Source organism: Vigna umbellata, chromosome 4, assembly GCF_029865625.1.
Source record: "Vigna umbellata cultivar VRB3 chromosome 4, Vumbellata_1.0, whole genome shotgun sequence".
In the NCBI taxonomy this organism is placed as follows: domain Eukaryota; kingdom Viridiplantae; phylum Streptophyta; class Magnoliopsida; order Fabales; family Fabaceae; genus Vigna; species Vigna umbellata.
In genome coordinates this window covers 34,826,335-34,848,454 of record NC_142168.1, presented here as the reverse complement: position 1 = coordinate 34,848,454, position 22,120 = coordinate 34,826,335, and the positions used below count along the sequence as shown (strand labels likewise).

At 29.1% G+C, this 22,120-nt stretch overlaps 2 protein-coding genes across 2 annotated transcripts; both read left to right on the top strand.

Annotated features, from left to right (window-relative positions):
• Positions 1–2,024: 2,024 nt before the first annotated feature.
• On the top strand, positions 2,025–3,805 carry LOC124836730 (2-methylene-furan-3-one reductase-like). The gene is made up of 4 exons (XM_047311910.2): positions 2,025–2,423; positions 2,571–2,894; positions 2,982–3,141; positions 3,262–3,805. Exons 1-4 carry the CDS (start codon positions 2,223–2,225, stop codon positions 3,531–3,533), a joined length of 957 nt encoding a protein of 318 aa, XP_047167866.1. The 5' UTR covers positions 2,025–2,222; the 3' UTR covers positions 3,534–3,805.
• Positions 3,806–13,485: 9,680 nt separating this feature from the next.
• Positions 13,486–15,717, top strand: LOC124836728 (2-methylene-furan-3-one reductase-like). The gene is made up of 4 exons (XM_047311908.2): positions 13,486–13,777; positions 14,335–14,658; positions 14,771–14,930; positions 15,090–15,717. Exons 1-4 carry the CDS (start codon positions 13,550–13,552, stop codon positions 15,353–15,355), a joined length of 978 nt encoding a protein of 325 aa, XP_047167864.1. The 5' UTR covers positions 13,486–13,549; the 3' UTR covers positions 15,356–15,717.
• Positions 15,718–22,120: the final 6,403 nt, after the last annotated feature.

The following is a 22,120-nucleotide window of genomic DNA, read 5'->3' as shown; positions in this document are numbered from 1 at the left end:
TGGTACGGTAAAACTCATTTGCAATGACTCTAGAGAGCATGAGAGGTCACCACAAGTACAAAAACCACCAAGAATCATACATTAATGCTTATATCTAGATAATTAAGTCTAGAGAGTTTGTAATTATATGTTTGATTTTTTATGAATGTTTGAAATACACTATTTTATGATGAAATTAGTTTAATTTTTATATAATTATTTCTTTTATAAATTAGCTTGCACTCTCTTGTGTTTGTTCTTCTTGTGTTTGTTGTTATTCTTTTGTAATGATCATCCTTACCTGCGTGAGTAGATGAGATAATAGGTGTGAGTTTACCTTGGAAGACAGGTTGATGCAACTATAACTATATATATATATATATATATATGATTGTAGGAGTTAGATGATTGTAATTATGTTAGTAGTTTTTAGTTCTTTAAAACTCTTGTATACTGTTATAATTATTTTGGATAACTATAATAGTATAATTAATTTGATAACTATAAACACTCATTTCTCACATGTTTTGTTCCACGAAGAAATAAAAAAAGTAACCCTCTTGTCCCACTTATTAATTTAATATTTTTTTTATCTCATTAGTCTTCATAGTAATTTTTTTTATTAAGATAGAAATAAAATTTAATTTTTTATAACTATATTAATTTTTTTATGAACATAAAATGAAAAGATAGTTTTCCTAAGTAATTTATAATTGTGGTTTGAATATCATAAATTTTTCTTTTAATAATTAGTTTCTTTATTTTTAATTAAATTAATCATTTATTTTTTAGTCTTGATTTTCTTTTATATATATATATATATATATATATATATATATGAACAACAAAAGAGTGAAATTATCTTTTAAAAATGATAAAAAAGAAGCTATATAGGAAGATGAAAATAATATAAATTTAATTTCTTCAATTATTTTGAACACAATAATAACGACCTAATTATTTATTTTTATTGTATTATAGTGATAATGCCTAAATATATAAATTTTAAATATGTTATTTTGACTCAAACGATATCAAGATTCGGGAGTGTTCATCGGCAACTATTATAACATTACTATATTTACTATATGATATGTGTTCTTAGTTCTATAATATGTAGTAAGCATTCAATAAGATTAAAATTCATTTAATTTATACGGTATTTATTAAAAGTTTTACTAAAATAATATAAAGTAATGAACATAAACCTTAAATTAGAAATTGATTTATAAAATTGAATTAAATTTAAAATTTATTTTTAAACAGGTAGTTATAAAAATTATAAATAGTTTAACAATTTAAATGGTTGAAAAACAAAATCAAACTCTTATAATTTTATAATTTTACTTAGTAGGTAAACACACTTACAGGTTTTATTTAGGTAGGTCAAGTCACTTGCACGTTTCTCAATTTCTTCTTGATGTATAGAACCTTGAATCCGTTCCTATACATAATTATTGATCAACTTCCTTTTCTCACATTAAATATTTCCCAGTTTAAACTTAAGGTGAAAAACCATCAATGGGGTCAAATAAATGAGGAATAAGTGTTAGGTCATAAAGTCTTACCTACTTTAAATAAATAGAAAGATATAACTTATCACAAAAATACTTTTACATACCGATCATAAAAGTAAAAGGGTGATAAAAATATAAATGTTTATAATTTAAAAAAAAATAAAAAATAAGTAAAAATAATATCAAATATAAAAAGTTTAGGTATGTTAAAAAATATTTTTTTTAAAACCTACAAATTTATATTATCACAAAGAAGTATAAAATCTACATTTTTATAATATTGTATCTTGTATTTGAATTTTTAAAAATTTAAAACACTAATTTAATTATTCTACTAAATTTAAAAAGTTTATTTTTTAGTTTCAATATTCAAAATTTATTTATAACTCAAACCTATGACGTCAATATATTTCAACAAAGGTTTCTTATGATGAATATAGTCATTGATTGTAGATCCTATACATAACACCATGAACCTTCCCAGAAAATCGTCATCATGAACTCTTGCAGTTTTTGGCAACAAAATTCATTGGCATTGACAAAGAAGAAACTAGAACAGAATCAAGGAGTTACAACTGTACATGAATAATTTTTCTTTCTCTATATAAATGAATGGTTGGTGTTGCAAGATGCAACATCATAGTATCCACAAAACTGAGTTCAACCACAACCTAGGAATTCTAACATCCTCTTTCTCTTTTCCCTTCAAACCAAACCACTCACAAAATGGCAATTCCATCACACATAAAAGCTTGGGCTTATTCTGAATATGGAAACATAGAAGATATTCTGAAATTTGAATCTAACATACCTATACCACAGATCAAGGAAGACGAGGTGCTCATTAAGGTTGCTGCTGCAGCCCTTAATCCTATAGATTATAAGAGGGCTTTTGGCTATTTCAAGAACACCGACTCTCCCTTGCCGGTAAGGATTTCATTTGATTTTTCGTAATCGTGTGCATGCATGGTTTTAAAACCTTATTAATTTTCATTTTCTACCATGTAATAATATCTTATTCTTTTTTCGTTTTGCACTGTTAAATCTTGTATCTGGTGGCGGAAATTAATTTAGACTGTTCCGGGGTACGATGTTGCTGGTGTGGTGGTGAGAGTGGGAAGTGAAGTGAAAAAATTCAAGGTAGGGGATGAGGTTTATGGAGACATCAATGAGAATCCTATAAACAATCCAAAAAGTATTGGATCTTTGGCAGAGTATACTGCTGTTGAAGAAAAAGTATTGGCACACAAACCTTCCAATTTGAGCTTTGCAGAAGCTGCAGCTCTTCCTTTAGCCATCATCACTGCTTATCAAGGACTTGAAAGAATTGAGTTTTCTGCTGGCAAATCTATCCTTGTTCTTGGAGGTGCTGGTGGAGTTGGATCCCTTGTTATTCAGGTTTCATATATTTAATCATCTTTGGTTATTGAGAACATTGTCAAAACATTGTCAAACGATTTGTTGTGTATGTGTTTGATTATGCAGCTAGCGAAGCACGTTTTTGGGGCATCAAAGATTGCAGCCACAGCAAGTACTGGGAAACTGGATTTGTTAAGGAACTTGGGAGCAGACTTAGCCATTGATTATACAAAGGGGCAGCTTGAAGAGCTGGAAGAAAAGTTTGATGTAGTGTACGATACAGTAGGTGAGATATTGAAACTCTTAACCAATAATTAATATGCTGCAACAGTATACAGATAATATTGTATCAGATTTTGTGTAATAACATTATTGAAAAGTTTTGTATGATTGATTCCAAAATCAGGGCAGAGTGAGATTGATAGAGCATTGAAGGCTGTTAAAGAAAATGGGAAAGTTGTGACAGTAGCAGCACATGGAAGTCCTTCAGGTATCTTCGTAATACGCATTTCAGATGGTACTGTGTTGAAGAAACTAGAACCTTACTTAGAGAGTGGGAAGGTGAAGCCGATATTGGATCCTAAGAGTCCCTTTGCGTTTTCTGAGACTGTGGAGGCATTTGCATATTTGAAGACTAACAGAGCCATTGGAAAAGTGGTCATACATCCCATCCCTTGAGGATAAACAGATGAACTCAACCAAACTTGTGTAGAAATGCACTCAATAAACTCATCGGCTGTGGAAGTGGTTCTTGTTAGATGAGACAACATGTGTAAATTCATGAATATTTTGGAGTTGTGTTTGTTGTGAGAGTGAGATGTTCTGATTGTGTTTTGCTTGCAGTATAAATAAATAATAGTCTTTGTGTAATTGTAAGGTGAGATACTTTTATATTCATTTTACATATATCATTTTACATATAATATAAGGATAAAATATCATTATTAACATATGCCAATCTTATCTCATGTTTCTCTTGTCGAATTTATCTTAGATGAGTTTATTAAATTTATCTTCTATCGAGCTTGTTAAACTTGTGTTTTGTTGATAAGTTGTCGAGTTTGTGATAAGGTTGAATAGTGAAATATACAAAATTTTGGGTCAAAATAAAAAAAAAATTGGCATTTCCTAGTTTCCAATCTCGAGATATCTTTTTAATTCATGTTAAAGATAAATAAAAAATTTCATCATAAATTCACATTAGTCGATTGTAATCCCATTCTATAATGAGAAATCCTTTTAATAAATAAATTGAGTATTTTAGAAAGTAGAAAGATTAAATTGAACCAAACAATAATAAGAAAACTAAATTAGATTAATTTAATAAATTAAAGACCAAATCAATAATTTAAATGTATTCAATACAATGTTTTATATTTGAAGTCATCTATTCGAATTTAAACTAAATTGTGTTTTGCTTGCAATATAAATAAATAATAGCCTTGTCCACCTTATATATATGTTTCTCTTCTCGAACTTGTTTCTAGTCGAGTTTACTAAGTTTGTGTTTTATCGAATTTGTTGAGTTTATCTTTTGTCGAGTTAATCTGTGTGCTGTTGTCGTCGACGAGTTTGTGATAATTTGGGATGGTGGAATATGCAGATTTTTGGATCAAAATGAAGAATTTGACATTTTCTGATTTCCAATTTCCAAATCTCTTTTTCGTTCATGTTAAAGGTAAATAAAAATTGTACATCATAAATCCACATCAGTCAATTATTGTAATCACATTTACGTTTTATAATGAATATCATCACTATTAATCATGTTTATTCTCAAATATAACAGAAAAAACTAAATTAAATATTTAAAAAAATTAAAAAAAATAAGTTGAATCAAATAATAATAAAAGTTCAAGATTTAATACTATTTTGATTTTTATATTTGTCAATTTTTTGTTCAAATGGTCATCAAGATTTTTAGTGTGTGATTTTATATTTTGTTAAATTTGTTTAATTTAATTATTTTTTTGTTAATTGTGTCTAAATGACGTAGTTTTTCCATTTTCTGAAAATGACTAAATTATACAAATTAAAAAAATATATTATTTTGAATGTTGAAAAAAAATTTAAGGATTAATTTAAACAAATAAAAAGAATCAAAATAATATTAAATAAAAAAAACACGAAAATTATTTTAAATAAAAATGACGAAAAATAAGTATTAAACCAAAAATAAATTAAATCTATAAGAAATGAGAAAATAGACTGTTAGAGTAGATAGTTGTATTAAAATAATGAAACCGAACACTTTGTATTAAAATAAGCCAATAGTATAAATAAAAATTTCAAACACTCGGTTCATTATCTAAATATTTTCTATCTCTCTAAAACACTATTTTCTTGGTGTTAAGAGTTTGTTGTTTCACTGATCAGTTTAGTGTTTAGAGCTGGTAAGTTTCGTTTCTTTTGATTCTTGTGGATTTCTGAAATTTCTGGCACATGCAAGAACATTTCTGTTTGCATGTGTTCAACAATCTTCTTTTCCCCTTTCTGACTTCATTTTGGTTCTACGGTTGATCTTCTTTCATCAATCGGTGGTTCATAGGTGTTCTTAGAATTTTCTTGAGGTGCAAGCAAATTTCTGAAGGTTGTAGAAGTTGTCCAGTTCTGTTAGAGGTAAGAGAAGCTAGTTAATTTAATTGATTGATGTGTTATTGAACTGTAATATTGTGTAATGTTTTGTGGAAATTTGCATGTGTATGTAATTGGGTAATCGTGTGATTTGTATGGTTTGTATGAGATAATATAACCCGTGACCATGTTAAACTATTCTACATTGAGTTGTTGGTGTTGTTTTATAGTGTGTTTGAGGAAGTGGAGTAGTAAAAATGGGGAATTGGGGTTAGGTGTTCAATTGGTTAGTGGGGAGAGCTTAGATGAGTTATTTACTACTTGTTAGAGTCCCTAAGTCACTCAAATTGTTCTAAAAACCAGTAGAATTGAATTTGAGTCCTTAAGTTGATGACGATGCAGTTTTAGATCATGAATCTGGTTGCAGAAACTTTAGAAATTATATATAAAGGATTAGAAACCCTTGGAATAATGTAATTTGGTATATGATACAAGTTTGGAGGAATAAAAGTTGGAAAAAATGTTAGGAATTAGTAAGGATAGGTGTAAGTTCATAATTCTGCAGTTGTACTGCAAAATTATGCATTCTTCTACGAGCGAGCCGTTTTCAGTCTTAACTGTGTTTTGCCTCAGTTGAGCCTTACCATTAATGAATGTTCAATCTTACATTAGTGTTTAGTAGTACACTAGCGTTCAATATTATACTAGTGTTCAGTAGTACACTAGCGTTCAGTCTTACACTAGTGTTTCGTAGTACACTAGCGTTAGGTCTTATACTAGTGTTTTGTAGTACACTAATGTTCAGTCTTACACTAGTGTTCTATAGTATACTAGCGTTCAATCTTATACTAGTGTTTCGTATTACACTAGTGCCCGATCTTACACATGTGTTCCGTATTACCTAATATTTGGTTTAAATATAGTTTTCAGTCTAGTTATAATGTTCGGCCTAGTTTTAGTAATCGGCCTTGTACTAGTGTTCAGTCTTACACTAGTATTCGGTCTTACACTAGTGTTCGGTCTAGCTATAGTGTTCGGTTTAGTCTTAGTATTCGGTTTGACTGTGTTCGGCCTATGTTGGGGCCTTACCGTTAACGACCGTTCGGTCTTGTTCATATGGGATGGATGTTTCCTCGTTCGACCTTTATATATATATATATATATATATATATATATATATATATTGATTCCAATGTGAAGTTTTAACTAATGGTTCCAGTTGCTTTAATGGCTTATGTATGAATAATCATGTTAGTGTTAAAGTGAAAGTATGTGGATAAAAAAGAAGTAAAAGTACGATTTTAAGTGAATCCTCTCGGTGAGGTTCAAGCATGTTTAGAATGAATACAGGAGCTCAGTCTTGGGGGTTATCCTGAAACTCCAATGACCTTTCATTCTATGTAGAGAGGATCAGACCAAGTCATGAGGAGTAGCAGGAGATCTTAGTCTTGGAGGCTTCTAGTATGCTTCAAGGCGTGGTACAAACTAACTTTGTGAGTGTGGTAGGGTGAAACTCGTTGACAATGACTTTGCAAAGCAGTAGAGGTCACCACAAGTGCACAACCCGCCATAACTCGACAATCATTCTAAGTCCGAACAGTTTAAGTCAGTGTTGTGTCAGGCATGTAGGGGCTTTGTGATGTGAATGAATATGTATGATTGTATGATATAAAGTAAACAAATGTATCATTATCTATTTAAATTACTCTAACTTACCCTGCTTTTCTGTGATGGTATTTTGTATGTGGTTGTGTTCTTTTCTTTGCAATGATCATCCTGTGAGCAGAGGGAAAAGATGTTTCTCTAGAGCAGGCCTTGGATGGAGATGATGCAGCAACATAAACTAGTTAGAAGAATATTGTACATAGTTTTGGTAGTAAACTAGTTGTATATAAAATTTAAATTTTATGGTTATTTTTAGATAACTGTAAGGTTAATACTTTATAGTGTAGTTGGATAACTGTTTTATTTTATTATGTATGTGATGACTCTTTTATATAGTATTTGACTATATTTATGGGAGGTTACAAACTTAATTTAAAAAATTAGAAAACTAAATTATTAATTAAACTTAAATAGTAAATGTATTCAATATAATGTTTTATATTTGAAGTCATCTATTCGAATTTAGATTTTATATTGAGTATTTCTAGTTTTTATTCTGAGAGTATCTGTATTTTTTTTTTGACATATCCTTGTTTTTTATGTTTTACACACACTCCAAAAAGATTATATTTTTACATCACTTGTGAAAAAAAAATTATTATTTTGTCTTTCTTTTAGGCTATGAAAATAAAGGTTTGAGAACTAAGCAAAATAATTAATGGTATGCAAGAAAAAAAAACATATTTGGGAAGCTACTTCCCCTTTCTTCCTCATCATTCTAGTTTCTTCTTTTAATCATTATCTTTAAATTCAAGTTGCATGCAGACGAATTTGCTAGGTCTTGATAATTTTTCTTAAGAATGAATATGGTAGGTGGGGTGGGGTTAGATTTGAAATAAATCGACCATTCAACTCCATAAAAGTTAGATTTAATGGAATCTAACAGTTAAATCCAACTCTCTTTTGATTATATTGAATTGAACTCAACGAATCATAGATTTTTTTTAAAATTATTAAAATTTATAATTTTAAAATATTTTTTCAAATTAAATAACTTATTAGTTGAGTTAAACCTCAATTATCCTAGGAAAGCTTTGCTGATCTTATGTACCACTTTTCTACGATGTTAATTGATTGGAGAAATTGTTTATAATATCTAGAAATCTTTAATATAAATTTTTCAAATTGTTAATTTGCACGTAACATAATCATGACTCAGAAAAATTCATTTTAATTTTTTATTTTTTTTCTCAATACATTATAAATATATAGTATTAACATTATAAAGGAAATATCACAATTAATAAAGTAGATCAAAATATAAAGTTATTTTTACAGTTGTTTCGGTTGAAATGGTTTGAGGGTCGGTCGTTCTTTCTTACTGAACGCAATCCACTCCGATGGGTTGTTGACCTATAGAAGACATTCCAACGCTCAAATCAGATATGTTTCATAAAAATGTCTCTATTTTATTAGAATAGAAAAATATGTCTTTACCTGGGGCATCAATCGTATATTTAGAGGGTGTGTGGCAGGCAAGCCCATTTATTAACCATTAGTACAATATATTTTTAGGTAATCAAACCCAATAATCAATACCGCATATTAATACCTGTTAACTGTTCATAAATCTCCATTAATTTCGATCGTTATATTTCATATAATACATAAGCCCATTGATTAACCATTAGTACAATATATTTTTAGGTAATCAAACCTAATAATCAATACCGTATATTAATACCTGTTAACTGTCCATAAATCTCCATTAATTTCGATCGGTATATTTCATATAGTACATAAGCCTCCTAAGATAGACTCTAGGAGTTCTCTTTCAAATTGTTCCCTTAACAGAAAATGCTAGGAGTTCTCTTTGGAATTTTTTCCTAGAGATTTTCACTCCAAAAAGTATGCGTTTAAACAAAATAAAGTAAACGTTTCAATATTTTATAATCTATTTTCATAATGGAAAGACATTGGAATATGATAAAGCTGAACATAGGTGGTCGTAGGTGGTCCGAGCAGGAAGGGACTGAACCTGTTGAGTATTCGACTGATAAGAGTTCCTTTCTGAACTTTTTTCTATGTTGAGCGAAGGCGTTGGAAGTTCTTTTTTGAACTTCTTTCTAAGCGGCGAATGGTAGGAGTTCTTTTTTGAACTTCCTACGTTGAGCAGAGACTTTTGAGGTTCTTTTTTGAACTTCTCTTCGAACAGCGAATGGTATGAGTTTTTTTTTAATTTTCTACGTTGAGCGGAAATGTTTGAAGTTCTTTTTTGAACTTCTCTCCGAGTGACGAATGATAGGTGTTACGTTTGAAGTTATAATTGCCAAATTCCAAATGGATTAAAATCGAAATCGAGAAAGAAACGAAGTTATAATTGCCAACATATCAAATAGACTAAACATGAATAAGAGCATTAAAAGAAAGAATGAAAGTCTTGATATTAATTCATATGTCATTGCTCCTTGTGTTTTCGTTATGGCGAAATGCCACTTAACTCTCGTGATGGGATTGATTTTATATATATAACAATCCGAAGAGCAGCTTCAGAGAAAATTTTTTTCCAAAATCTTGCTTCTCTTTAGCAATAAATTCAAGGAAATAATGGATGCTCCATTGGGATTCGTTCCTGAATAATGCCACTGATCGGACATAAAATAATAAATTAAATTATTGATATAACAAAGTGATCAAATATGAATGTTTGTTGGAACAAAGCGATTAGCAGTTTTTAAGTAAAAGGTTTAAAAAATAATTTTGATGTATTATTTGAAAGAGTAGAGTACAATAAATATAAATATAAATATAATATATATATATATATATATATATATATATATATATATATATATAAAAGATCATATAATTAAAGGATTAACATGTGCACAAATTAAAATAATATCTAAATTATAACTAACACAATATTTGATTGTCTAATATCAGTTAATAGAATATTTGGCATAGATCTTTACTCAAGTTAGTGCATGGATATCATACATTCCCAACTTGAATAGAGACTCATTAAACAATCTTCTTGACACTCCTTTGGTGAGAACATCAACCAATTGCAATTCTGATCTTACAAAAGGAAATGAAATTATTCCAGTTTCAAGCTTCTCTTTGATGAAATGTCTATCAATCTCCACATGCTTTGTTCTATCATGTTGCACAGGTGAGCAATTGTTATAGCCGAAGTATTGTCACAATACAAACTCATAGGTTTATTTGGTTTGAAACCCAAATCTGATTATCAACACCCAATTTTGTCCGGGTAAATAAAATTCTTCACAAAAATAAAATAAAAAATGATGAAAAAAAAGTACTATTTGTTTTACTGTTTGCACCCCAAATTAAATTTTTAACCCTTAGCCCAATGGCCCAAAAGAATCTCCAACAATGTAAAGAACTGAACCAGCCACAAAAGCAAGCAGATTTGCAGAAAAAGAGAAAAAGATGTAGTGCAGCAGAGTCAGGTTGAGGGCCCCTAGGTTAGGGGCGCTGAGTGCCATCTGCACAAACTGCACAAAAGTTGATTTCTGGTGTGCTCGGGCTGAGCGCCCCTTAGCAGAGGGCTCTGAGCGCCATTATGCTGTCAGAATTGCTCGCCTGGGCGCCCCCTCCAGGGGTGCTGAGCGCCACCTTCATTGATGTGGCAATTCGAGCTTATTTTAACATAAAACACGAAGGGGCTTGGGTCTTTGGTGGTTTGGAGGCGCAATTTCAGAGGAGAGCTTAGAGGGCTACTAGGGTGTTAAACTGAATTTTGGTTGCACAAAATCAGAACATACTAAGTTTCCCCACTAATGTAGTAAAGGGACAATCTAGGTATCAATCCTCGGACTCGGTACAATTAAATTTTAAGTTAAATTTTTTTTATATAATTAAGCCATAGCACAGTATGGTAATGCATTTTGAAAGTGTGAATCAGTGTTTAATATTTTTTTTCCTTTATTAGTTTAATTTTTTTAGCTTTATTTATAGAATATATTTATGTATTTAGCATATTGTACGATAACACACTAGAGGAGCAAAGAATGAAGGAGGAAATGTGATCTCCGCTGTGGGGATGCATTATATTTTATAGTGGAGACCGCTTTTAATGAGTGATTGGATGTTGGTGCGAAGGAAATTTTTTTACCAACCATCTTTAACTCTAAGATAGAAGTAAATGAAGGATAAATGAGGAATGAGGTAATGTAAGAAGAACATTGTGGTGGTGTAGGGAGAAGCCCCCTCAAAACTTTAAATAAAATAACAAGTAAATGTTGGGTTGGGCTCCTATTCCGTTATTGCTTCATGCACCCACCTATTTTCTTACTACATTCCAATTCCATATATGAAGTATCTGAATTGCTTTTATGGTTTTTTAATGGAAAATATCTCTTTAACAACTTTTTTTGACAATTTTTTAACAATAACATATGTGGTAGCTTGTGATTGGTCTGTTTCAAATATACGGACCAATAAAATAGTGACACATCATTTGTTGTCAAAAAATTGTTAAAAAAGGTTGTTAAAATATGATGGTCAATTTTTAATTTTGCCCATACTTTTTTCTTTTCTCCTTTTCCTTCCCTGCGCAGTTCCTTTCTCCTTTTCTACTTTTTGCACTTAGTGTTAAAAATTTCTCCATTAAGATTACCATTTAAAAAAATATTATTTATGACAAGTTGAGCAAGAATCTAAATTTTAGAGGCAACAATAGAGAAAAGAAGTCTAGGAGTAGTAATTTTAGCAACAGAAGAAAAGACTTCTTGAAAATCAATACCAAATATATATTGTTGAGAAAAACATCTAACCTCTAGTCTATAGCTTTGTGCTTAGAAAAATGTATAATTAAAGTTTAATTTCAATTTAAACAACCAATTATAACTAATGACCAAGGGTAAGGCGAACAACAATTTTGTTTAAATCTATAGCTTATAGCTCAAATTCTATAACAACTTTTCAAAGAGAATGTTTGATAGCTTGACTATAGGTCTGAGGTTCACAAAATGAGAGAATATTTGACAAATAAATTTCGTATGAGATTGGAAAAGACAACCATAGTTAAGATAATTATGTATATAGGATAAACACTATGAGAATCAAAACTTGTATTATAGCAATGATAATCAAGCAAGCATTATTAGTATATGCAAATGTTTGCATTCAACAATGCTATTTTGTTGAGCACAAGAATGCTGATGTAAAACACCTCTAATGGACAATTGTTTCTTTGATTTTCAAAATATAAGAGAATTCACAATATAAACTTTACAATCACTTATATACCGACTTCAACCCAGACAATCAGCGCGATCATAATTACTATTTAAATTGAATTTTACTTTTGAAAGTTAGAAAAAATATTTTCCTAGGAGCTTCTAAGAGATACTCTGAACGATTTCACAAGCTTGATGATGTTGAGTGATAAGAAAGACAAAAAAAATGAACAAAAGTGTATTGATAATTATCTACGGTTAGAATTTATCAATAATTTAATAATTAAAATAATTAAAATTCGTCAATAATTATTTGTTAATAAATATTTATTTGTAATTATTAATAAATTTTGATTATCAATAAGTATTTATCTATAATTATTTATAATTATTGACTAATTTTAATTATTAATAAATGCTATAATTACTCACTCTTCTTCATTTTCTTTTTCTTCTTAATTTTTTCGTGATTGGTATCACCACCACCTCTCCCATACTAAACAAATAAGAAAATCTCAATGCAAACAAATAAAGTTATATAAAGTATATTCCTCTTATTAAATCACTCGTTATTCAACGAAGAGTTGACCTATTCTACTCAAAGTTTAATACGACATTGAATAAAGTTGAATGCAAAAACAGATCATGCATGACGTGCAAATATATATGTATATATATATCGGGACTTTGGCAAGCTAAATACAGTAAAAGTTAACATTAATAATAAACTCCACTAGAAAAGCCTAACATCCAACTTTTAGTAATCCTATAGTATCATATTATAGTTGGCATATACCTAATTAAAATGTTAGGATATCATTTTGTCTGATTGTTATACGTATTCTTTTTTATAAATAATTAACTAAATATTATCACCCAATAAAAAGTATACGTAAAAGTTGAAAGGTATTTTCCTTTCAGTTGAAAGGTTACTATCATATTATTCTAAACAAAACCAAACAATTTTCTTAACTAAAATGAGTCAATTGAGTTTACAATAAAAAAATATATATATTGGTGTTAACTATTTACTGATTATTACTTTAAGATATAGAAAATTTCAAAGAATACAGAGCTTAATTTATTTGACTAAAATTTGAAAGCATGAGAAAAGGATACCCCAGATGGTAATTAAGAAATGAAGAACACGGAAAGAGGAAATGAAACTGAACTTGGACATGATTAAATCCAAATTAATGCTGATTTTCCATGAAATCAGATCCTATAAATATATATGCCTTCATGCTCTTCATCTCCATCTCTAAATCCTTATTCTCTACCTCTTCTTAGTTTATATATTCATCCAACATGGCAGAAGATGCATCAAGCACTGATTCCACTATTCCAACCCACACAAAAGCTTGGTACTACTCTCAACATGGTAGACCCGCTGATGTTCTAAAGGTTGATCCTAATTGGCCCTTACCACAACTCAAAGATGATCAAGTGATCATCAAGGTCATAGCAGTATCCCTTAATCCAGTTGATTACAAGAGGATACATGGGGAGTTCAAGGACACTGACTCTTATCTACCTGTATGTACATCACCTTTATTTTTATTTTTTTTCTTTCTGATAATTCATATTTCATTCCTGCTTATAAAAGATTCTGATAGGATTTAAGGTAAGAGAAGAGAAGAAAGAGGAAATGAGAGAGTAGTTAGGAAAGCGGGATGGAGGTGAGAACAGTTAGAAAAGGCGGAATGAAGATGTTGTATAAATAGAGTTTTATTTCAGTGTTAGAGGGAGTTTTTGAGTATTATTTTGTAAATGTGGAATTTGGCCAGAAGAGAGGAATTAGGCCTCCATTAGCACTATCAGTGTACTTTGTTATCAATACAGAAACTCATTCTTTCATTGTTTTTTCTATTTTCTATTTTCTATCTTGTGAGTGTGTTCTTGTTAGGTTCCAAACCCAACTATCTAATAGATTCAAAATTAAGAAAATTGAAATTTAGTTTCTGACATCAACTTTAAATCTTACTGTTTTTATAATCTGTGATGGAACTAAGAGATATGAGTGAAAGCTGCAATTGATTAATCAATTAGTATTAGAATTTCAATATCTAAGACTGTTTTAATGGTGTGAGAAGATTGTGCCTGGTTTTGATGTTGCTGGCATAGTGGTAAAAGTGGGAGGAGAAGTGAGGAAATTTAAGGTTGGAGATGAAGTATATGGTGATATCAACGAGGAAGGTTTGTCGAATCTTAAGATTCTTGGAACTTTGTCAGAGTATACTGTTGCAGAAGAGAAACTATTGGCTCATAAACCATCCAATCTAAGCTTCATTGAAGCTGCTAGCATTCCTTTGGCACTTGAGACTGCCCTTGAAGGTTTTGAGCATGCTCAGTTTTCTGCTGGCAAATCTATCCTTGTTTTGGGAGGAGCTGGTGGAGTTGGAAGCTATGCCATTCAGGTACATCTTAACATATATTTTTCTGCAGAAAACAGGTTAAAATTAAGTTCAAAAGGATTTTGTTATTAGATTTTGGATTAAGATGGTGAATTGCTGTGTTTTGGTTATGCAGCTCGCCAAACATGTTTATAAGGCATCGAAGATAGCAGCAACTGCAAGCACAGGCAAACTTGAACTTCTAAGGGAGATAGGAGTAGACTTTCCTATTGATTATACAAAGTACAACTTTGAAGATCTTCCAGACAAATATGATCTGGTGTATGATGCAGTAGGTGAGAATTTTGAACCATTGAATAGTTACATATATTTGGTTTAAACTACTATAATATAAAAAGAAGTATGGTAAAATATATTTTATTCATCTATCATCTTTATTGCTTCTGATGAAACCCTAATTGCTTACGAAAAAGAAATGCTTGTGTATATTATAGGGCAGACTGACAGAGCCTTTAAGGCCATTAAAGAAGGTGGAAAAGTTGTGACAATAGTGCCACCTGGATATCCACCAGCAATCTTTTTTGCGCTAACTTCAAAAGGATCAAACTTAGAGAAATTGAGACCTTACTTTGAGAGTGGTCAAGTGAAGCCTATACTTGATGCCAAGACTCCATTGCCATTTTCTCAGCTTATTGAAGCCATTTCCTACTTAGAAACTTCAAGAGCCACAGGAAAAGTGGTCGTTTATCCCATTCCCTGATCACAACATATGATAAACTCTCCATGTTGTTATGGTTAATGCTATTGGTGATGAACATTTTTAAGTGTTTACTAAATTAACTAAGTTTTTCATTACCATGTTTATGTATATGCAAAGTAACCTTGCTGCTAAAAAATAAAGATCGATGTAGGTAAACCTATGCCAAGTCCCCAACTCAGTAAGTTGAGCAAGACACATGTATTGTTTTTCAGGTGAGCAAAATATCCAAATAGCTCGATAAGCATTAGAATAGTTCTTTAAGATGCATGGTGAACTCATATAACTCGGTTGGAAGTCTAAAGAATTCGGTAAGGTGTTATCCAAGTTATCTGCACCATCTATTAAGCTATCTGAGTTCTCAACATACTTTACTAAACTATTTGTACTTCTTACCAAGTTATTTGAATTCACAATGCACTATCGAGCTATTTAAACTTCCAACCGAACTATTTGAACTCATTCACCTTACTCGACTATCAGGATGTTTTGCCAATATGAGAACATAGTATACGATATCTTGGTGACTTTACCATACTATCTAGATGTCTTATATATATATATATGTATATATATATATATATATATATATATATATATATATAAATATATATATATATATATATATATATATTAAAAAATTATAAATATCAATGTGAATTAATATATTAAGTTTTATTTTCTCATAAAAACAGTGTTCAATTTTCATTTTGCCTTGAATTGTATCAACGCAATGTTTTAGCAAAATAACTCTGTCTATAAGGCCTACTGTAAACTAGGCCCAACAGAAAAGCCTATCACGTACAAAAACACAAAATATTGTAAGCCTGACATTGAAATGGATAAGGCCGATAGTGGTAAATTGCATAATAATAATAATAATAACAATAATAAATAATAAAAAATGAATGGTCAATTAGTCCCTATATTGTATTTCAACGTATCACATTTTTTTAAGTATATTTTCACTGTCATATTAATTTTTAAAGCTAAAAAAAACTGATATAGTCACTAAAACTATTTGAAATTTTGTTTAAATTTTTAAATTATGCCAGTCTTTATTCATTTATTTTTTAATGTTATCATTATTATTAAGTCTCTTCATTAAGAACTAAAATAAATAATAATTTTAAGAACTTGTAAAATTTTAAAAACGAAATTCGGCATTTCTTCCTCCTATTTTGATAAGTATTTTTTGCATACACGGTGTCTCCACAAAGATTTGTGAATCAATCATGCATTATTTGATAGTGTCATTCTTTAATTGTTGATTAAAATACTAAAATGGCCTAATAAATTGGTTGTCTTTTCTATGTGGTTGGAGAAATTGAATTGCTTAATTGTTATTGAACTAGTTATTATAAAATTTAACATATTTATCATATATAATAATTTACTATAAGAAACAACAAAATAATGTATACTTTTTTTATTTCAAAAGAGATTTTCATTGGTAAGTTTTGTCTTAGAAAATTGAGTAGGTAGAGGGCGTAGTGTAGTGTTTGGTAGTGGTTATGGAGGAAGCATCCCATTAAAGAGAGGGAAAAAAAATAGGTTAAAAATGAAGAAGAAATGAAAGATTGTTTGTTGGTGTATCATTTTTAAGATTTCCCTGTCATGGAAATGGTGGATCCTACGTCTACTTCCCTTTGAAAAATTATACATCACCAGAAACAACAAGCTCTTTGCTTCTTCATACCCTTGTTTATTTCTTTAAGATCACAACTCATTCAAAAATAAATAAATAAATAAATAATACCATTATCATATAAAATAAATAAAAGTACCACAAGATTCCTTTCATGTCTGGTGGTGTTTTCTTTGTCTTTATTTAACTTCAACATTCATGTATGTGCCCTAACCCTAATGGGCCACTTAAAGTTCTTTGTGATTAAGTTACTAATTAGTAAAAGAATGAGTAAAATGTATTTAGGTTTCTTACTTTTAGATAAATTTCATTTCAGCTTGTATATTGTTTAGTCTCACGATCACTGTTGTTTTATTTTATTTATTTTTTAAAAAAGATTTGTTTTCAATTTGTTAAAATATTACTTATTTTATGATTAATTTGTTCCTGGATAATGATTGATTATGTGAAATGAGAAGATAAAAAAATGTCTGCTAATGAAACTGATTTGGACAGATATTGTATTATTAATGATTTTGAGAACATCTTATAGTATATTTGATTGGTAATGTCGTAATTAGACATATGATATTTAGATATATCTTCTTATAAATAATATTTGTTGAAAATATTAGTCACTCAAATGAATCTTTGATTTTTATTAGATTTAAAAAAAAATTTAGTTGAGAGATATGTATACCAATTAAAAAAATAAAAGGAATAAATTTGTATCCTTTTATTTATTTTTTATAACAGGTGAGATTTGGCCAAAAAATGTTAGTGTGAGATGCTATTAATTCAGTGATTGTAAGAAAAAAAAAACATAAGATGATTAAAATAATCCTTTTTGAAAAATAAAAACTGTTTGAATTAAATATTAAAGGAGATATAAAATGAACTTTACTAAAATATTGATTTTAAAAATTTTGTTAAGGTTTGGTGTTTCCCCAATTTTGTCTTGATTTGGTTCCTTTGACTTTGCATGTATTCACTCCCTTATTAAATAATTATATAATATGATGAGATAAAAAATATTATTAATGGCTTTCTATAATTGAGAGACAAGGTTGCTATATTTTGGGTCTGAAAAATATTTTTTTCTTTCTTTTTTTATAATATGGTTTGGAGCATTGTGGAATGTAATGTATATGTAGTCAATTAGGTTAATTAGGTGGTTTGGCCATTCATAAATTTCCTATTTTAGTGTATATTATTTCAATTAATGTGAATTTTGTGCAAAGTTTTTAGAGAAGACCCTTCAATCTTTCTTAGTTAGGAGAATTTTTTTCATAGCACTCCTCATTTTTGGAACACTTAAATATTTATTAAAGATAATTTTTGTTCTTAGTATTTAATGTGTTAAATAATATATAGTTAAAGTAGAGTTTGGTTATGATTTTTTATTATTTTATATATTTATATTTATGTGTATATTAACTTTAATTTAATATATTTTTTGAATAGAAACAAACGCCTGAAAATTAAAAATCACATCTTTTATTCGTAAAATTTAATTTGCAATATTATTTAAAAGATTCAAATTTAGTTTTACTAAAACCAGCAATAAACTAACATGAAATTAAAAATGTAAAGATCCGGGAATTGTTAATGATGTGTTTTTTTATATTTTCACTAAACATAATAAATAATAATATTTTTTTTGGGCCTATTATAAGAATATCCCTTAAAATAAAATATCCCTTAAATTTGTTAAACCTGGTTGAAGTCATGAAAATTTTGCAGTCTTAAAACTATATCCCAAAACTAAAATAAAAGATAATAGTTAGATTGCTATAATAATAATATATTTTATTTTTAATATAATAAGAAAAAATTAAAATTTTTAATTTAGTTATAAATGAGATTATTGACTTTAGTAGATGTCTCATGTCCTTATTAAAACAGATTAACTTTAGAAAATCATTAATGATTTTAAATTTACAAAAAATAAAGGATGAAAATTTTTATTCAAAATTAATTGCATTTCTTAATGTTAATTTTCTTTTTTAATGTACGCATATATGTTAACCAAAAATTAAATGTACGTGCAATTATCTCAACTCCTACCAACGAAGTTGAAATAAAATTAACAAAATTAAAATCTTTATATTAAGATGATTTTTTCTTATTATACTAAAAATAAAATACGTAAATACTGATTCAACTATTTATCTAAAAATAAATATTAATATAGATATTTTATATGTTAAGAGAAAAATTATAAGGAATATTCCATTCAAAATATTAAAAAATTTAAAGATAAAAAACTTGAACGACTAAAATTAATAAGAATTACAATAAAGATAAAAAGAAATATAGTAATTAAATAATTTAAAGAAAATATAACGTAGGAAATGTAAGGAAATTAAAAATAGAGAAATATAATTTTAGAGGGCTTCATGGACTCTTCTAATAATCTATTTTTTATATTTATAAAGAGTTGACACAGCACGGAGATGGAAGGTCAAAAGATTGTATTAGACTACTAGGTATCATAAACATTACTTCATACTTTAGTCCTTTCGACTAATATAAATAGACCCAATAATTATTCAAACACTTTTCCTTAAGTTCAAACAAATTGTATGTAAACAAATAAACTCAATTTGAAGTCTTCTTACAAGTTTGGTCAATACATCTACAAGTTTATTGTTTGACCCAACAAGCTTTGTACATATTTTTTTGGTCAACAACTTTTCACGAACAAAATAACAATCAATTTTCTTATGTTTAGTTCTTTCATGAAACATTAAATTTAATGCAATGTGCAGAGCAACTTTATTGCAATACATCATCATAATCTGGATGTCACAAAAAGTCAAACTTTTAAAGGAACTGTTTCACCTATATAAGTTCACATGTTAGTAACATCATTGCCCTATATTCAGCTTCAATTGTTGATCAAACCACTACATTTTGTTTCTTACTTTCCCATGAAATAATGTTTCTTCCAAGGAAAACACAATATCCAGTAGTATATTGTATGTCAATAGGCGAACATGTCCAATCTGCATCACGTATCTAAAGACCTGAATGTTTCCTCTATCTTCATATAACAACTCTTGCCAGAAAGTATTTTTGAGGTACCTTGTAATGCAAATGATAACATTCTAATGGCTAACACATGGAGCCTGCATGAACTGACTAACCACTTCAACTGAAAAATATTGACCAGGCTTTGTAATAGTGAGATAAATCAGTTTCCCAACCAACCTCCTATATCTCTTTGGATATTCACCTACTTCTGTCGTTAATTTTTGATTTGAGTCCATATATAGGATTGTCTACTGGTCTACAATCAATAATACTCATTTCTTGTAATATATCAAGAGCATACTTCCTTTGAGAGATTACAACTCCATCTTTTGACTGAGTTACTTCAATGCTTAAGTATTTGAGGCTTCCAATATCCTTAGTTTGAAAATGTCTACACAAGTACTGCTTCAATTGAGATATTCCAGTAGTATCATTTTTTGTAATGATTATATCATCAACATATACTATTAAGTAAACTCATTTCCCGAAAGATATATGATAGTAAAAGACCGAATGATTGCTTGAGGACAATGGAGCTGAATTTTTGGACTATGAAGCTGAATTTTCCAAACAAAGTACATGGTGATTGCTTGAGGCCATATAAAGAGTGATACAATTTGCATACCATACTAGACTCCCCCTGAGCATTAAACCTAGGAGGTTGCTCCATATAAGCTTCTTCCTCAAGGTCACCAAGGAGGAAGACATTTTTTATATCCTATATGAAGTGACCAGTAATGAATTGCTATCATTGCAAAGAAGAGACAAATATTTAGTCATCTTGGCCACGGCAAGGTCATAAATCTGAGTGTGCCTCTTTTGTAATAAATTGGGCTTTCAGCCAATCAACTTCATCACCAGGGCTAAGTTTAACTGCATACACCCCTAAACAACCAATTATCTTTTTGTCCGATAGTAGGAACACAAGCTCCCAAGTATTATTGTGGTCAATGGCTTGTATTTATTTAATCATGGCTTGTCGTTGTCCATGATGATTAAGTGCTTTATTCACAGTTTTGGGTATAACCACAAAAGACATTAAAGATAAAATAGAATAATAGAAAGACGACAATCCATGATAGTTAAGAAAATTATAAAATGAGATGTAAGTTTCGAGTGGAACAAGTACCTATTCTGAGAGAAATAGTCCAACCTGAACCATCTTATCCAGGAGTCACATTATTAAGTGACGAGGGAGAAGAATCTAAAGTAGGGGATTCACCATTTTCTTGGAGAACTAGACTATCCTTTGAGCTCTTATGTGGGGGGATATCAATATGTGGAGATGATGGTTCGAGAGGACTTTAATCAAGACTTGGATTGATAGAAACATTGGAAATACTGGACTCTACTGGAATAAGAAAGACATATTCTTTTATATGAACATTTTGAACAAATTGAGAGAAGTAAGGAGTCTGTTCAAAGAATGTAATATTGACACACATATAATACTTCTTGGTTTTAGGAGAGTAACATTGGTATTCATTTTAAAGTTGTGAATAGCTTAAAAAGACATATTTGATAGCATGAGCAGAAAGTTTATCTAACTTTAAAGACATGTCATGAACAAAACATACACAAAAAAAAACTCAAAAATAAATGTGAAGAAAAGAATTATTTAAAAATGAATGGAAAAAAAATTTATAATTAAAAGAGAAAAAAACATCTGTTAATAAGAAAACATAATATTAAGATGACATCAGACGGAAATATACACATCAAACAAAAAATACATATAAATGATTGGTAATCTTTCATTTTAACTCTTAAATATGCTATTTCAAATGTTAACTTGATGACTTAATTATGGTTTTTTTTAAAGATGTTTTGGTGAGAGAAAATAAAAAAATGTATGCAAATAATTTTTTACTTTAACTCCTATATATCAAATATTTATTACACACGCATGATACTTTATAGAATTAAAATAGGTAAAACTAAAATAGTACATTTATAATATGATTGGAACAAAAGTTTAGTTCAACTTTTTTTTTTCTTTTTCAATTCCGTTTGAAAACTCAAATTATCACAATAATAATTTTAGTCTTAAAGTAAAATTGGAAGTGAATCATCTAGTTGTCCCTTAATGTATGTAGGTTCATAAA

Bases quoted from the DNA above. Each gene is read 5' to 3' on its own strand.
- LOC124836728 (XM_047311908.2), top strand. From the start codon at position 13,550: ATGGCAGAAGATGCATCAAGCACTGATTCCACTATTCCAACCCACACA. The intron at 14,659-14,770 runs GTACATCTTAAC...TTGGTTATGCAG, and splicing joins TTGGAAGCTATGCCATTCAG to CTCGCCAAACATGTTTATAA. The intron at 14,931-15,089 runs GTGAGAATTTTG...TGTATATTATAG, and splicing joins TCTGGTGTATGATGCAGTAG to GGCAGACTGACAGAGCCTTT.
- LOC124836730 (XM_047311910.2), top strand. From the start codon at position 2,223: ATGGCAATTCCATCACACATAAAAGCTTGGGCTTATTCTGAATATGGA. The intron at 2,424-2,570 runs GTAAGGATTTCA...AAATTAATTTAG, and splicing joins ACACCGACTCTCCCTTGCCG to ACTGTTCCGGGGTACGATGT. The intron at 2,895-2,981 runs GTTTCATATATT...TTGATTATGCAG, and splicing joins TTGGATCCCTTGTTATTCAG to CTAGCGAAGCACGTTTTTGG.